This window comes from Monodon monoceros, unplaced genomic scaffold (assembly GCF_005190385.1).
Source record: "Monodon monoceros isolate NGI ecotype Baffin Bay Population unplaced genomic scaffold, NGI_Narwhal_1 Super_Scaffold_1, whole genome shotgun sequence".
NCBI lineage: Eukaryota > Metazoa > Chordata > Mammalia > Artiodactyla > Monodontidae > Monodon > Monodon monoceros.
This window is the reverse complement of record NW_021703765.1, coordinates 49,607,798-49,626,751: the sequence shown is the minus strand read 5'-3', so window position 1 is coordinate 49,626,751 and position 18,954 is coordinate 49,607,798. Positions and strand designations below refer to the sequence as shown.

At 34.9% G+C, this 18,954-nt stretch overlaps 1 protein-coding gene across 1 annotated transcript in view; it reads left to right on the top strand.

The window, feature by feature from the left end:
• Positions 1-18,954, top strand: part of MIB1 (mindbomb E3 ubiquitin protein ligase 1) — a 113,158-nt gene that overhangs the window by 52,091 nt on the left and 42,113 nt on the right. The window contains exons 10-12 of the mRNA XM_029223352.1: positions 106-213; positions 10,703-10,900; positions 13,039-13,190. Of these exons, the coding sequence (XP_029079185.1) occupies positions 106-213; positions 10,703-10,900; positions 13,039-13,190 (458 nt within the window). The remainder of the gene's footprint in view (positions 1-105; positions 214-10,702; positions 10,901-13,038; positions 13,191-18,954) is intronic.

The window sequence follows — 18,954 nt, the reverse complement described above, 5'->3', positions numbered from 1 at the left end:
GTTTTCATAGAATCATATAATTTGCTGGCTTTAAACCCACACTGTATGTATATATTGGCTCTTTCTGATTTGTGACATTCCTTCATCCTTTCTTTTTTTATTTAGGTGAATGGACAGTGTGCTGGTCACACAGCCATGCAAGCTGCTAGTCAGAATGGACATGTTGACATTTTGAAGTTACTTTTGAAGCAAAATGTGGATGTAGAAGCAGAGGTAATTAAAACTAAGCTTAAAGAATATTTTAAGTAAAAATGAATGTCCTAGAAATGGTACTTCTTATCATGAGATGGATTTTTTTCATTTTGAAATTTAATATTAACCTAAGGCTCTTCTGATTGAAAAGAAAAATTTGACAAAAGACAGCTTGAAGCATTTCGTGTTTTTCTGTGATGGCTCAATATTCTAGGCATAACCCTAAGTGAAGATAGTTGAGTTTCCCTTTGCTATGGTAGAAGCACCATGTTGTTGGGAGCCCAGTTGGATTTACCCATGAGTCATGCTGGGAAATTGAGGGAATAGGAATATAAATCATGTGCGGCAAGATTTTTCCTGATATGTGACACTCAGAGGCCTTTTGTTGTTGTTGTTGTTGTTTGTCTCCTGAGGGAAAAAGTAAACTAGAATTTGTTTAGTCTTTTTGTTTCCTGATCTTTATATGGGTTTTTGAAGATTTTTATAATGCATGTTTATCGCTCTATGTGTGTATATGTGCTTAATTTAGAGTATATTCTTATTAAAGGAGAAATAAATGATTTTTACTATCATTGGAATTTCATTGTATGGCTGGTGTGAGGGATGGCTCCCTTTGTTGTAGCTAACTATAACCTCATCACTTAAAGAGTATATTAGAATTACATTTGTTTTAGTCTAATATAAGATTATTTAGGAATAAGCCAAATTCTATCAAAGTTTAACTAGGCAAAAGGTTGCAATTTTGTCCAAATGGCACTCTCATCTGAGGGAGCTATTTAATATGGATTTGAATTTCTGAGGGCTAAATTTGTTGACCAGCCTGTTTTTACTAATTATAAAATTTTAATGACATATATTTGAAAAGAGAAGTCTTACATTATTTTTGCTTTTTTTCCCCAGTTGTATATATCTTGAGTTGTTGGACAGCTACTAAAGAGCCATTGGTTTTGTAGGTGTAAATAAGTCATCTTTGATGTTGGAATTTTTCTTTTGCCTAGAGCTTGAATCTTAAATTAGTATATTATACGTTTGTAAACTATATGAGACGTTGTGTAGAATAGGGATGTAGCTGTGGGGTGGGGAACGAAGTTAGCACTATTTCTCAAGAGTAGGTTTTTTTTTTTCCTTAATTGAACTCAAATACAAAGCAAATGGTTAGTTATTACTGTACACATAAGCTTGGAGTTGGAGTGAAGCTCAGTAGGCTAGATGTTTGTAAATAATTTATCTTTCACTTTGGAAACCACATCTCTTACTAAAGCAGTAAGGTACAGGTGGACTTGTACCATACCTCCTCCTTTGGATTTCCATTCTGTGCATTTTCTGTTTTAAAAACCATGGTAGGCAGATGTAATTTGTAGAAATAGTGTGAAAAAGGAATACTTACACATCAGGTTAAATTAATAACACAGTGTCCCAACTGGTAGAGGAAAAACTACATTTAAAAATTGGATTGAAATATAATTCGTTGCCTAAGAATAAAACAAAAATTTATCAACGTTTCATTTTTCTAGAATGTAAGAATTAACATTGTCTGTCATAAACAGCAATATAGTTTGTTTAAAACAGTGATTCTCAATTGGGGCACATTTTTGTCCCATGGGGGCATTTTGTGGAGACATTTTTGATTGTCACAACTGGTTGCTGGGGAGCAGGGGAGTATTACTGGCATCTAATGGGTAGAAACTAAGGATGCTACTAAATATCCTGCAGTGTACAGGACAGCTCTCACAACAAAGAGTTATCTGGTCCAAAATGTCAGTAGTGCTGAGGTTGGGAAATCCTGGTTTAAAAGTTGGAGAAAATAGCTGATTTTACGAATGCACTTAAAATTGTGATTCATCATGCACTAGCTTGTTTGTAAGTTGATTGGTTGCTATTAATTTTTTTATTATTGGAAATTTCAAACATGTATAGAAATAGAATAGTATAATGAATCCTGTGTACCCATTACTCTACTTCAGTTATTTTTCCTGGTCAATTTTGTCTTATCTGTACCCTCTTGCCTCCCATTTCCTCCACTGACTTACTTTGAAGCAGATCCAGATACCATATTATTTAATCTGTAAATATTTTAGTATGTATCCTAGAAGATAAGTACTCTTTTCTAAAAACTTTATTGTACCTTTAACACATGTAGGCACAATAATTTAACAATGATTTTTAAAAAATCTAATTTTATTAAAAGTTTTGAGGTTAGCTGAAGAATAAAGAGAATAATACATTTTGTTGTCTAGTTATCTCATTCTGTATCTGTATTAATTTTTTTCAACTCCATCAGGAAGTGAGCTCAAGATAGTATAGATTACAGGTTGCAAACTATAGCCCGCAGGCCAAGTCCAGCCCTTGATTTGTATTTTAAAGTATTATTGGAACACAACATACCCATTAGTTAATTTTATTGTGTTTGGCTGCTTTTGTGCTACAGCTGCAGAATTGAGTAGTTGTGTAGTTGTGATAAGAGATCATATAACCTGTAAAACCTAAAATATTTACTTTCTGGCCCTTCACAGAAAAGTTTGCTGGCCCCTAATATAGATGACTATTACAGATTTTAGTTGATTGAAGCTGTTAGTAAGCTAAATTATTTGCTATATATTATACCTTTCAAATATGTGATAAGGTTACATTTTTTCCCTATTTCTTTTTCTTAGGGAAAACTCAGAGCTATTTTGGAAAGTTGGTTGTCTCCATGTATGACCTACTGAGTACAGTAGGATTACATTCTGTTTCCTTCTTAATGTGTAGTTAAAGGCACTGAGGACTGTGAGATCTTAGGTATGTTGATATGGGTGAGCTAATGTTTGATCCTCCAGGGACTCAGTTGTTTTTTTTCCCCCCCCCACTGATGAATATAATAGGTAAAGGTGTGGAGGATTTATTTTAATGGAAAGGAAGCCCACTTTTAAAAAGTGTGTTCTTTACAGTAAGTTTTTCAAATATAGTACAAATATATACTGAAGATATCAGTAAACTTTAGGTGGTTTCATTATTTAAGGTTAATGAAAACTCTTTTAATGGAGAATATTAACAGTAGGGAACAGTACTCGACATTGTCAGAAAACCCAAGTTTTAATGGTATTGTTGCTGTCTAAAATGATATTGGGCAAAAAGTTTAATTGGTATAAGCTTCAGTTTCCTCATCTATGAAAATAACTGAAAGGGTTGGGGAATAGAGTAAGGGAAATAATTAAGATACCATTTATAATGTAGAACACAATGGGAATTTAAAGTGTCATTATTACCTGTGTTCTTTTTTTTTAAAATTAATTTATTTGTTTCATTTTTGGCTGCTTTGGGTCTTCGTTGCTGCGCATGGGCTTTCTCTAGTTGCAGCGAGCGGGAGCTACTCTTCGTTGCAGTGCGCGGGCTTCTCATTGTGATGGATTCTCTTGTTGCAGAACAAGGGCTCTAGGCACATGGGCTTCAGTAGTTGTGGCTCGTGGGCTCTAGAGCACAGGCTCAGTATTTGTGGCGCATGGGCTTAGTTGCTCCGCAGCATGTAGGATCTTCCCGGACCAGGGCTTGAACCCATGTCCCCTGCGTTGGCACGTGGATTCTTAACCACTGCGCCACCAGGGAAGTTCCTGTTCTTATTAAAGATTTCTTTCCAACTAGTGGGAGTTAGCAGAGTTTCTCAAAAAAAACCCAGATGCTAATTCTGTCTGATTCTGCTTATCTAGTTAATGAAAAGAAAACTGTATAGACTTTTTATTTAACTGTAATCTGAAAAGGAACGGGCAAGTGGACTTTAAGACTGGTCAGTTTAAGGAAATTCTTTCCTTAAAAACAAGTCAGAACTCCGAATAATAACATCTGGAATGGCTCTAGGAATTGGTATACGTGGTTCCTGGGGATCCATGTTAATTCAGGTTGTGACTAGAGGCTTTCCCACCTCCCTACATGCCCCCCCTGAAATACTGGCACTATGAAAAACATGGGATGTCAAGAGAAAGATTTGATTTATAAGACCCAGAAAACAGTCGTTAAGGTGCCTTTTACAGGAAGGCAGACTGCAATCTAAGATTGCCCAAATAAAAAAGGTCAGGTTTTCAAAGGGGACATATCATAGTTTTATAGTTCTCCCTTATCAGTAAATTTAGTTGTGCAGGTTGGGTCTTAAGAATTGTCATTCGTTGATTCCTCTTTATTTTCCCCATATTCCTCATTTGGTCTATCACTAAATTCTGTTGGCTCTTTAAAATATATCCAGAATTTAAACAGTTTTCATCTTTCCTGCTGCCACTGTGCTTGTCTCCTCACACTTCTCTTCTCCCAGATATCTTCATCGCCTTCTCTTTCACTTCTTTCAGGTATTTACTAAAACCTTCCTTGGGAGGGGCCATCCCTTGGCTGTCTTATCTAATCTTTTTTCCCTGCTGTTTTTTCTCCTTGGCACTTTCTACTACCTAACATTTACATTTTATTTACTTATTTCATTTATAATATTCTGTCTCCCCCACTAGAATGTAAACTCCATGAGGGTGAACTTTATCTTGCCCATTGTTGTTCTCCAGTGTCCAGAACAGTACTGAGCTCATAGTAGGCACCTAGTAAATACTCATTGAAGGAATGAATAAATGAATGAACGAACAAACCAGAATACACCATTTCCAGACAATCTAAAGGTTTTAATATCACAATACCAGCATCTTGATTAACTGAACAAGTTTTAAGGAAAGTAAGATGAAGTATATTATATTTGAGAATAATAAAATATTGACCTAATAATATAATAGTTGACCTAATTTACTGAAAATATCAGTGAGTTCAGGAGATATTTAATTTCATTGATGGCAAAAATCATGGGGACTTCCCTGGTGGTGCAGTGGTTAAGAATCTGCCTGCCAATGCAGGGGACATGGGTTCAAGGCCTTGTCCGGGAAGATCCTACATGCCGCAGAGCAACTAAGCTCATGTGCCACAACTACTCAGCCTGCGAGCCACAACTCCTGAGCCTGTGAGCCACAACTACTGAAGCCTGTGTGCCTAGAGCCTGTGCTCCGCAACAAGAGAAGCCACAGCAATGAGAAGCCCACGCGCTGCAATGAAGAGTAACCCCCGCTCACTGCAACTAGAGAAAGCCCGCGCGCAGCAGCAAAGACGCAGTGCAGCCAAAAAAAAAAAAAAAAAACATGATGGTTACCAAAAGGATTCTGGGACGGTGGTGCAGTAGGAAGTACTAGGAATCCATCTCCCCATCTAGACAACAACTGCAATGGCAGAATCTTTCTGATGTAACTATTTTAGAACTCTGGCTTCTGTTGAAGGCTTGCTACTTCCAAGGGAAGGCTTGGGGGTTAATTTTGGTCAATTTCAGCTCTTAGCTCAGCAGGAGCTACACATACCCCACCTTCCAGCCCAGTGACAGGCAGCCAGGTATGTGTTCTTAGATCAGCTTGCAAGGTGTTCTAATCCTTGATTGCTGCTTCTGATTATGGAGGTGCAGGTACAGAGGTGGGTAGCCATTGTTGCACTCTCCCATTGTTGCAAACCCTTCCTCATTGGCTGAAGTTACTTCCAGAGGATTTAAGGGTCTGTGCTTTTTTCTGCTTCCCCTCCCATTTTTCTTTTTCTCCTTTTGGGAGCCTGGCATTAAAGACTACGACATTCAAAAGCAACTGCATATATGAGGGAAATTAGAAAGGCATTGCACATACCTGAGGAAAGGTGCAGGCTCAGAAAAGACCCAAGGAGACCTTAAGTTTACACCTCAGGCTGTAAGCATGAAGACAGGCTAAAACAGTCAAAACCAAACCAAAACCAAAGCCAAAAACAAACCATGCAGAAGGAGAAGTCTCCTGATTTCCAGACTTACGGCATTATTAGATTCAAATGTCCAGTTTTCAACAGAAAAATCACAAGGTAAACAGCGAAATAGGAAAGTATGGCCCATTCAAAGGAAAAAAAAATAAACCAACAAGTAAATGTACCTGAGAAAAACCAGATGGCAATCTACTAGACAATGACTCTAAAACAGTTGTCTTAAAGATTCTCAAAGAACTAAATGAAGATGTGTAGAGAGTCAAGAAAATGATGTGTGAACAAAATGGAAATATCAAGGAAGACATAGATCACCTAAAAAGAAACTAAAAACAAATTCCAAAGCTGAAAAGTATAAGAACTTAAATGAAAAATTCATAGGGGAATTCAAAGAGAGATTTAACCAGGCAGAAGAAAGAACCAGTGAACTGGAAGATAGGACAATGGGAATTATCAAGTCTGAGAAACAGAAAGAAAAAAGACTGAAGAAAAATGAAGAGAGCCTAAGGGACCTGTGGGGCATCATCAAGCAGACCACCATACACATTGTGAGAATCCTAGAAAGAGAAGGCAGAAAGAGAAGGCAGAAAGAGAGAAAGGGGCAGAGAGGTTATTTGAAGAAACAATGGCTAGAAACTCCCCAGATTTGATGAAAGATATAAACATCCAAAAAGCAGAATGAATTCCAAATAGGATGAACTCAGCCCCACATTGAGATACATTATAATCAAACTTTCAAAAGTCAAAAAGAGAATCTTGAAAGCAGCAAGAGAGAAGCGACTTGTCACTTACAAGAGATCCTTTTAAGATTTTCAGCAGATTTCTCATCAAAAACTTTGGAGGCCAGAAGATAGTGGGCTGATATCTTCAAAGTGCTAAAAAGGAAGAAACAAAAAACAAAAAAAGGGGCTTCCCTGGTGGCACAGTGGTTGAGAGTCCGCCTGCCGATGCAGGGGACACGGGTTCGTGCCCCGGTCTGGGAGGATCCCACATGCCGCGGAGCGGCTGGGCCCATGAGCAATGGCCGCTGGGCCTGAGCGTCCGGAGCCTGTGCTCCGCAGCAGGAGAGGCCACAACAGTGAGAGGCCCGCGTACGGCAAAAAAAAACCCCAAAAAACAAAAAAAATACCCCAAAAAACCTGTCAACCAAGAATCATATATCTAGCAAAACTGTACTTCAAAAATGAGGGAGAAATTAAGACATTCCCAGACAAAAGCTGAGGGAGTTTGTTGCCACTGGACCTGCCTTGTAAGAATCCCAAAAGGGAGTCCTGCAGGTTGAAATGAAAGGATATTAGACAGTAACCCTGAGCCATATGAAGAAATAAAATCTCAGTAAAGGCAAATACAAGGGCAATTATAAAAGAAAGCATTATTTTAACAACAGTGTGTAACTCCACATCTTATTTTCTACATAATTTAAGAGACTGATGGATTTTTAAATAACAGTTATTGGCTTGTGTTTTGGGGCATACCGTGTACAAAGATGTAATTTTGTGACATCAGTAACTTGAAAGGGGTGGGGATGGAGCTGTAAACAAGTAGAGTTTTTGTATGTTGTTGAAGTTAAGCTGGTATAAATTCAAATTAGATTGTTATAACTTTAGGAAGTTAAATGTAATCCCTGTGATGACCACAAAGAAAACAGTTGTAGCATGAAGGAAATGAGAAGGAAATGAAAACATTTCACTACAAAAGAGCAACTAAATACAAAAGAGACAGTAATGTAGGAAATGAGGGGGAAAAAAGGCTGTATGGCATATGGAAAACAAATAGCAAAATTATGGAAGTTTTTCCTTCTCAGTAATTACTTTAAATGTATTAAACTCCAAAAGACAGAGACAGCAGAATGGATTAAAAAAAATATTCTAACTGTGCGCAGCCTATAGGAGACATTTTAGATGCAGAGACACAGGTATGTTATTTGTATTTTACCACAATAAAAAATCATTAAAAAAATGATTGAGAAAAAAATGCATGATTGTTATTAAGGCATATTAAGGATTCAATTCAACACCTATTTTGGTTCTTACTAGTAGTAGGTACTATGATACGTATTGGGAGTAAAGATGATTAAGATGCAGTCATAGCCCGCACGAAGCTCACAGTCAAATAAAAATGACAGACTTGCAAACAAATTATTATTCTGTAGTGTGATATGACAGAAGAAGAGTTAAAATAATTTTGTGAGAGGCAGGGCAAGTTTCACAGGAGAGGAGTTTCCTGAGCTGAGTTTTAAAGAATGTGTATTTTCAAACCAAAAAGGTAATGAATAAGAGCATTGAAGTCTGAGAGCAGCACATGAACATATGGGGTGAAGTAAGTTGGTAATTTAGTTTTATATATGAGGGAACATGGCAGCCGATGAGTCTGGAATGGTCCACAGAAGTAGGCTTTAAAAGAGGTTTGTTCTTTATATAATGGAGTTACATTAAAGAGTTTTAAACATAAATTCTGTGTTTTACAAAGAGAATTCTGTTTTTTGTGTGAAGAATAGATTGGGGTAAGAATGCTGGGTGAGCTGTGGCAGTAGGTCAAGTGAATGAGAATGAAGGAAGGTCTGAATTAATTAGCTGTAGAATTGGACAAGAGAGAATAGATAGCCATAGAATTTGGTGTTTGACCTAGGGGTTCAGGGAAAGGAAGTAGGTGAGCATGACCTGCAGATCCTGATTTTGTTGACTGTACTGTCTGTGGATTTATCAGCTAAGGGAAGAGTGGAGCAAGAGGAGGTTTTGGAGGCTGAGAGGAAACAGAGGAGCAGGAGGATAGAAAGAACCAAGATCAGTTTAAGATTTAATTTGAGGCCCCTTTGCAGATCTTTTTAGGTAACCGTTTGGGAGTGAGCTATTGTGTTGTCCCTCAACATCTCGTTTGTTGGCAGTATCAGAGACAGGATAATGACCTCAATGTTTGAGGGTTTTTGGAATATTTAAGATAAATTCGGAAGAAAGCAACAAAACCTGTAAGCTAAGGTCTTTGTTCAACTGAGATTTTCTAATTTAGAATAAAAATCTGGAAATTAATTGTTGTTTTCTAGTGTGTACATGTATTTTACAAAATCTTTAAACTTTCCTTATGTATTTCCCTTTGACATATATTTGGATTTTAAGGTTTTTTTTTTTAATGTAAGCAAATTGTTGACGGAACCTGCATAAAAGTGTTTCGGTAGCAGTTTTCTAACAATCATAAATATATGGTAAGCTTCATAAATAGTTCCTGTTTTTATTCAGTGAGTGTTAGTGGATTCCCATTTTTAATGGTACGAGTACCACTAGATAGGCTTAAAAATTATAACAGAAAAGAAATCCAGATTGGAGGTTAGGAAGATCTTACATCTAAGATTCTGAATACTGAAATGTGTTACTAGAGAGGTTAACAATACATACACACAAACATATTTTTTTTTTGTAAGAAGCTTGTTTTTCTGGAATGTTTAAATATAATGCTACTCAGAGGAACAAGAGTTGAATCTTAAATCTTTCCTGTGGTAGTTTGCCAGTTCCTTTATGCTTAATGTTAAGAGGTAACAAAAACTCCTAACCTTGTTTAGCTGTAATGTTTGTAAGGTAGAAGTACTCCTGAGTCTTGGATTCCTACCTTTTCAAGAATGGTTGTCAAGTTGTCATGGACTTCTACTTGAGCGGTTTTACTTTTAGTAATCTGTTTGAGAAAATATGCAAAGACCAAAAACTGTTTTGAATTCAGCAACTGTTTTGTTTATTTGTTTTAAATATATTTAACCACAGCGGTATTTATCTGTGTTATCTTTGAAAAGTAGTTCAGATAAGCTCGAGTGCCATGTGGAGTTTCAAACCACTTGCAAAAACTAGAGTCCACCAGGGGCTACCATGGGTTGGAGAAAGTCTGAGAGTTTGCTTACATCTGGGTGTTAAAATTTGAGATGTGTATGGAATAAAGACAATACCCTTATAATATCCTTCTCCATCTGCATCTAGCAAGGTAATGAGACTCTTTTTGGTATGGACTGTGTTTATTATCTTTATGGTGTAGTACAAGCATTTTTTTTTTAAAGCAGTTTCTTGCATTTGAAAAAAATTAAAGCAGTTGGGTCTTTTTCTACCTCTCGTCTTCTCAGAAATATGCCAGCAGAAGGTGAGGCATTGCTACTGGATTCCTCTGAAATAGTTTTGGAATTTTGGATGTATAGAATTTTACTTGTTTATGTTTCATTTTTATCTTTAAATGAAATACTTAATTTTTTTCTGTTCTTAAATATACAGAAAAGTGTATGCTCACCAGCCAGAGATAACCAATGTTAACATGTTGATATATTTCTCTCCCTTAAAGCTAGTTGAGATCATACTGTTTGGCATTCATTCTTTTTTTTTTTAATTACTCAATTGCTAGCATAATTTTTATGTTATTAAAAAATCTGTGTAACATTTTTTTAAATGAAAAAAACTTCATATAGTTGTGTCGTGATTTAACATTTTCTAATGTTGGTTTACCATCATGGCTGATAAATTAGGAGTACTGAAGAATCAAGCTACTTCTGATATAACTATTGGTCTGGTATATGTGTGCATGATATAATGATCCAGATCATCATTTATCTTTGGAGTTAATCACGATTCAAACGAATTTCTGGTTATTTTGTTGGCTCCATTCTGTTTTCTGTTTCCTTTTCTCACATTAATATGGTTCTTGATGAATTATTATAGCTTCGAGTTTTATTTTTCTTTCTAAAATATTCACTGACTCAGATTTAAATGCTGCTGTTTAGGATAAAGATGGAGATAGAGCCGTTCACCATGCAGCTTTTGGAGATGAAGGCGCTGTTATAGAAGTGCTGCACCGAGGCAGTGCTGATCTGAATGCACGAAACAAGCGCCGGCAGACACCACTTCATATTGCTGTCAATAAAGGTCACCTTCAAGTGGTTAAGACTTTATTGGACTTTGGCTGTCATCCCAGTCTACAGGTAAAACCTTTAAAGGAATATATTCTGCAGGTATTGCTAGGATTCTATTAAATGGAAGTACTAAGTTTTGTGGTAGGCATTCTTTTGTTTTCAGTTCTTTTTTGTATGATCAATCATAGTAAATGATACTGAAGGTATAGAATGTCATAAAATTGGCAGTTATTCCTTCTTAGAAAAGCCTTTTTTAAGAAAGTGTCAGTAAATCGATTTTGTTTGGGGGAGTTGGGGGTGGGGACTTGTGAAAATATCAGCTCTGAGTTGATTTGATTTAACTTTATTGATCATGATAGTGAGCTTCACCATTTCATTATAGTTACTTCAGAGGTATCAAAAGTATTTTAATTGTAGCTTAATTTATCTTAGAGTCTGGGTCTAGTCATTAATCCAGTCTTGGAAGATTTTCTGATTTGGAAAAAATATATAGGGTTTTAGGATTGATTTGTAGTAGGACCTAATTTTTGAAGAGTCACCTAAGGAATGATTCTTCCCATCTAAAGTTTTGGCAACCAGGTGAATTAAATTGGATAGATCTCAGAGAAGTAATGAAGAAGAAGAACCCAGAGTAATGGGACTGAGGGTTTGAGAAGAACTGAAAGAATCAGAGATTTTGTTTAGCTAGATGGTTACTACGGACTGATATTTCTGAGGTATATCCATTTTGGAACTGATGGAGTCGGGAACCGACAGCTTCTGAGTGGATGGCTGGATTGGAGGATAGGGGGAGGAATTGAGGGGAGTTAATCTGTTGAAGGAGTGGGAATTTATACCTGCTAACTTTTTTTGTCTCGGATGGGAGGCAGAGTTATCTGTTGAGAGTGAGTGGGGAGTGGTAGGTGTAGAAAGGGTGATTGAGAAGAATGATGAAGGTTTGGAATAGCTACTGTGGGGAACAGAAGGCAGGATAGATGAGGACCTGTAGAAGCTTATGCCAGCCATGTTAAGAGCCCATCTCAAGTTGGAGACTGTGAATTTTTAGTGCCACCAGATAGGCGGATAGAAGTTGGATTGTTGGATTGAACTTGTATTGGGAATTTTTTATATGTGTGGATGAATATATCACCTGAGATTGGCAAACTTTTTATGTAATGGGCCGGATGATATTTTAGGCTTTCATATGATTTCTATCACAAATATCCAACACTGCCATTGTAGCCTGAAAGCTGCTGTAGATAGTACATAAATGGATGTGTGTGGCTGTGTTCCAGTAAAACTATTTACAAAAATAGGTGGAAGACTGGATTTGGCATCTGTGGTATATGCCATAGGATAGGCTATATATGGCTTTACTGAGAATAGTATTTATGACTATGATATGAAAAAGGTCTAAATTACCCATTTATCCAAATGACTGATAGTGAATAACAACTTATTGCTAAATCATTGATTAATGAAAAAAGTACCTTGAGAAAAAGGTAGACTGAGACTGTCAGATTTTCTTTTTCATTTGTCTTCACTTTGAGTTAACTAGCCACTTTCCTGCCCTTTGAAAACATTTGGATTAATGATTCTCGACTGTGACTGCACAACATAATCATCTGGGGAGCTCTGAAAAACTACTGATGCCTGGCTTTCACCCCCAGAGATTCTGGCTTAGTTGGTCTGAAGAACAGCCTGGGTATTGGGATTTTTTAAGAACTCCCCACAGATTCTAAAGTGCAGCCAAGGTTGATAACCACTGACTTTAAATTCATTACTATGGGACTCCCAAGACTGGTGTAGGTTTGGTGTGGAATTTTAGAGTATAACAATTAATGGTAGGAATGTGGTATAGCAGGCCATTGTAAGCGAATGAATTGCGGTGGGGGGCAACTTTTCCACCTCATTAAATTTTGTTATTTGCTAAATTATATTTGAGGGTACTTCTTTGATTTTCTTTTTTATTTTCTTTGGAAAGCTACAGCATGTTTATTGTCTTTTCCATCTAGACTGAGTAGGAATTTCTTTACTATAATGAGGCTAATATTTCTTGCCTGCACTTTAAAATTTAACACACAGCATGTTTTATTAACGGGTTGTTGGATATGGCTTCTGCTTTTGTTTCTTTGTTCAGTAGTTCATTATAAGTATTAACATTACATATAATGATTAATTGAAAAAGAACTAATGAAAGTCTCTTTAAACTTTTTTTAAAAAAAAAGGATTCTGAAGGTGATACCCCTCTTCATGATGCAATAAGTAAGAAACGTGATGATATCCTGGCAGTTCTTCTGGAAGCTGGAGCAGATGTTACCATTACAAATAATAATGGATTTAATGCTCTACACCATGCTGCACTAAGAGGAAATCCCAGGTAAAGATGTCACGTTTTACTATTTTATATGCAATTTAAAAATATTTTCCTGTTGCTGGTTCTCTTTTTCTGATACTTATGAGGAAATAATTTTGGTTTACTTTAATGTTTTAAATTGTTTTAAGGTCTGTGGAAGTTTTGAACTTCATTAAATAGATCAGTTTTATATGGTTTTTTTTTTGGTTAAACTAATACAAGTATTATGAAATGACTATTTAAATATATATTAAATATGGATATAAAGTATCAGGAATACTTGCTTATATTATAAAGATTTAATTAAAATGCATTCCATTTGGAGATTTATGTTTCTTCAAGATCATTCTCAGGTGTCCTCTAGCCTCATGTTATTTATTTGCATGGTAATTATTTTTTTAAACTTGTGGCTAAATAACATTTATTAAGTTACCTGATTTCTTTTTAATAATATAATTACCTATAAACTTCTAGTATAGAGGTCCTCCAATCATTGTTATAGTAATAGGTGGTCTACTGAAAAAAGTGCTTGCTGGTTAAAGCTCGAGAAAGACTTTTGGGAAGTCATAGAATTCATAAAGGATCTGCGAAGTCTCACAGAAAAGGAAAATGGTTATTAGCTTTGCTTAACCTAGAACTTTCTATGAGTGAATTTTTTGGAACAACTTTAACTTGAGAAGCATTTTAGAAAATTCTACATTAGATGTCTTCTGTTTATAGTTGAATCAAGCCCATGTATATTGACTGAGGGAGATACTTACTTAGAAGTTTATTTTCATAATTTAATCTACCCTAAATTAAAAAAAAATTGAGATATAGTTGACATAACATTATATTAGTATCAGGTGTTACAAAATAATGATTTGATATTTGTATATATTGTGAAGTGATCGCCACAGTAAGTCTAGTTAACATCCATCACCACGCATAGTTCCAATTTTTTTTTCTTGTGGTGACAACTTTTAAGACCTATTCTCTTAGCAGCTTTCAAATGTACAATGCAGTATTATTAACTATAAACATCATGAATTCTTATTCATGATGTATATTGCATTTTTACATCATGTTTCCTTTTACTTTTTTTTGCTCTTTTTTAGCTTCTTAGGATCACCACTAGAGGGTGAGCACAGAGAACAAAAGGATTTTATTGTGATTGGTTGTTGGTAGCTGTAACAATTGGTGTATAATCTAGGATGAAATAAATGACAATGTTTTAGGTTATATCTTGATTTGTTTTTTCAAATTACAAATATTTGAACACTTCATACGTTGGCACCGTAAAGGAGACACAGTAGTATTATATGTTCCCTGCCTTTCAAATAAAAGATGATAATGACAGCATTTACCACAGGCCTGGCCACTAGTAGTATACATGCATTATCTCATTTCAGTCCTTTGAACAGCTTTTTGAAGCAGGTGTTAATATCCTCATTTTATAGATGAAGCATATGGGGCTTATAAAGAGATGAATTTACTTATTCAAGATCATGCAGCTGACTAGTGGAACAGTTGGAACTTGAGCAAGGTCTATTTGACTTTAGATTCACTGATCTTAGCCACTTTATATTATTTTCTGTGTATTGCGGTCTGTATGTGAGGCAAGACTGGAACACGTGGACAGTGAATGATTTAACTAAGAATGTATTAATATATCAAGCTCACTTCTTGTGCTTCATGAGCCTGTCTTTCTAACTTTATCTCCTGCTAATTAAAATCCCTCAGCTCTCTTCCAGAGCTCCTATGTATCATCACTGAAGTTATTTTCTGTTTGCTCTATACTTCCTTGTTCTGTGTTTTTGTTTTGTTGCACTTATAATCTGCTTTGTGCTGTCGCTTAGTATGTGCATTTTTATGTTTCTTTCTGTTAAAATTGTGGGCACAAATATTTATCTGTGTATTTCCTGTAATGCCTTGACTATACTGGGGACTCAATACATGTTAGCCTTAATTTGACAGTCAGGACAGTGTTAGATATCACAGGATATGATCAATTAAAATATAAATTCTGTAGAGAAACGGTCAGGAGTTGAAACAAAGCAATTATTTCAAATTAGGATGGTCAAAAAGAGATTTTATTGAGGGAATTTAATTTAGGTTATAATATTTTTAAGTTATAAAGTTTAAGATAGACTGAAAATTAAAGTGTTTAGGAAGTAACTTTTAAATATTTTGAATTGTTTAACTTTATTGAGAATAGGCATAGTATATTTAATAATGTTGAGCCTATACAAGGAGGAAAAAGCATACTACTTCTGTTTCTTTAATTCTTGAGAATTCCTCTGGAAATTTATAATAGTGACTCCTCCAACCAGATAATTGGTGTCAGGTGACACAAAAAAGAAAGGAAAAAAAACTTCCATTCTACAACAAAGTGGTGCTTTAGTTAAAGGTACACACTTCTTTATTCCTATTTCCTTAAGACATTTTATGCAGTTTTGACTGTACATTGCCCAATAAAGTGTGATTTTAATTGGACACAAAAGAATATCAGAAGATAACACAAGTTATATATTGGTTGTAATTGTAACTTGGGTTGTTTTGAGTTCTTTTTTTTTCTATATCGAGTTTCGTATTCTTAAAATTGGCTTTTCTATCCTGGTACTGACCAGTGATGTTTTAAGACAGAAGAAACCATTTTAACTGAGAATTAGAAAAAAAAAAAGTCTTCTCATTTTACAACTGAGGAAACATGTTTGGAGAGGTGAAATATCTACATAAGTAAAAAGGTAACAATGCTTATTAGTATTTTGTTTCTTTTTTGAGGATTAAAGTCTTTTGGTTCAGGGTCAGAAGAATTAGATACCTTCTGTTTAAGTCTGTCTATAAGATGCTCTGCAGTGTCATCATCTCCTTTTCCACCTTACCTATCAATGTTCTATTAAATAGCAGTAAAATTACATGCTAATCATATGGAAGGTAGTGACTCAACATTTCTGGAGTTTTATTTTATATAATGTTACATTTTTCTTTAATTTAAAAATGTATGTGCCCACACTGTGACATTCCTGTTATGGTTTCAGGTGACCTTCCCAGATATTTTCTTCCTTTGAAGGAAGTTTTGTTTTTTTAAAATTGTGTGGCATAGTCTACATTTCAATACCATTTCTTTTCTGAAGGATAAGAAATTTAATACCAAGAGACCATAAATGAATAAAATAATTTTATTTGAAAGCCTTATGTCATCCACACATTTTTCATAAAGCTGTTTATAAACATTATTTACCATTATGACTCTTCCAAGTAGAATTAACAATAACAAATTATTTGATTTAAACCACAATCTGAGTAATTTAAATAAGTTGAAATTAGTTGATGTGATTGATATTGATAAATGAAAACGCTGGCTGTCCTGTAGTAATCAATGCATAGCTACAGCTGGTTGAAGGGGACCAAATCCATTGAAGAGGCGATTTGGTTCCATTTTACCAGCTCTAGCAAAGCATTGCAGTGCCGCTAGTTTGGGACCCAGAACAGTTAAAATGTTTTTTATTTGAAAAATTATGGTTATGTTCCTTCCACAAATGTTGAGATTCTCATATCAGTATTTCAGCCATTGAATGTAAAACTTTATGTTTTGAAGGCACTTTTCCTACTATTTCCTGCTCTAGTCGTGCAGAAATCTTTACCCTTTAACACGTCTTTAGTGCATTAAGGAGTTATCAATGTATGTCTTTATTTTTAACACTTTTGCTTAGTTCTTAAATTCAGACAGTGACCTGTTTCAAAACCCACGCCATGTAAAAGAGCAAATAGATCTTGTTGTGTATCAGAGTAATTTTATCTATTTACCCTTGGGCAGTAAACCAAATAAGTAAGCGAAATAGGTTAGGGAAGAGCACTGCTTAGTCATACTTTTCTATTGCCGCTGCTTTTTTAAGTATTATACTTAAGGACTAACAGCAAGTTGCTGACGGGGTGGAGGAATGAGTAGCCTTAAGAAAGTACCTTTGCGCTTTGGTTTATAAACAGATGACACGTATATTCGGTGTATTGCTTAGACTTGTGTTGGAAGGAACTGCCATGCATGATAGCTTATTTTTCTTTCTTTTTGCTTATGTAGTGTTATTAATCGTAGGTTAATAATTTAACCCTTTTAAAGGTCTAGTTCCTTGACTGAATTCTCTGTCATTTTGGGTACAGCTTGCCTAGTTACTTCTCATTATCAGCTTGATGATACATGGACTTGTGGTTAGTAATAATCATGAATTTGAGTATTAAAACTACCATTAAAACTCAGTAGGACAAATTTTTGTTATAAGGGGATTTCAGTATTGGGAAGGGATGTCTTCTGAAAATACTTGCTTGAAATAAAAGTTTGAGCAATTTATAGTTTGCCTATAAGTGCTCTCAGTGAAATATAGAGTAAAGAAATAGCTATCTTTTTTGAACCAAACTGGGAGAAGGTCAACACTAATTCAGGCAATATTCAAACAACTCTCATATTAAGTATATTCTCCATCTGTTGGTTGATGAGTATCATGCTGCGGGTGAAATTAATGTGACTACAATTATTTCCATCATTTATTCTAATAGAAATGAAACAGGTGTTAAATTGCGTGGACTTCAGTGCTGATGATAGTAATAAAACTGGCTTCTATTTTTACTAGTTATATGGGAGCCGTTTAGCAGATCCAGTTGCTCAAGTGTGCTTTTGGATGGCAGTTCAGTTTCATATACTGGCCATATTGGGGCAAGGAGAGGCCGTGGAAAAAAAATAGTACAGCATTTGATAATGTCAGCATCTGTTATCCCTGTCAGCGAGACAGTTGAAATGTTTGAGTTACACCAGTGTCAGCAGATGCCCAGAGTTTAATATGTACTCAGTTAAAAATGAACAGCTGATCTAAGTGATAGATGTGACATTTTAGAGTGATTGAAAATACTCTTAGGTATGTTAAGTTAAACTTGTAAGCACTAGAATCAGTGTATAATTTTACTTTTTCAAATGAATAACAACAGATGCTGTCATTTTATTTTCTAGGGATTATATACTCTTAATATTGTAGCAACGAGATTCTTAGTTGCTGGGATGTTTTAAAATAATTATTAAAAACATGTATACCTATAGAATGAGGAATGTAATTGTTTATTATAAAACATGGGTGTAGTAATACCCTTTGAGTAGTTTTATAGAGGAACCTCTATTTTTGAGGTATATATTGTCAGTTTTTGGTATTTAGGGCATGTACAATTAAACTTAACAAATGGAATATGCAGCTTTGCCATTCTCTTTGTAGATGATCAGAAAGAAGGGCTATTCTTGAGTGAGTTAAGCTTTGAACTGATTTTTTCTTTGAAAATGTGGAATTTTAAAATTATGAACTTTTTGTAACTTCCAATAAATATTCAATAATTTATATGCTACCATATCTAATAGTCATTCTCTCATTCTTTATAATCTGCCGATAAAATGAAAATCAACTTTTGACAATTATCTTGTTGTCTTATTAAACAGAAAATTGGGTAACCTTATAGCCATTTCTATTCAACTGTGAAACAAAAAATTTATACATGAAATACATGTCTGAATACTCCAGTCAAAATAAAACTTTTAGTAAGAAATTAGAATATATGAATATTAATATTAGTATTTCTTTTTTCAAAGTCTATTATAGTAGCTTAAAGTAGGTACTACTTATAAATTGTTGCTAAGAGCTATAACATGTATAATTTATTAGTATATAAATATAGTACAAAATAAATTTTATATAAAATACAAAAAAGTATTTTAATTATCTAACATACTATAAATAGTAGGTCTATCATATTTATAAAAAATTGAATTATA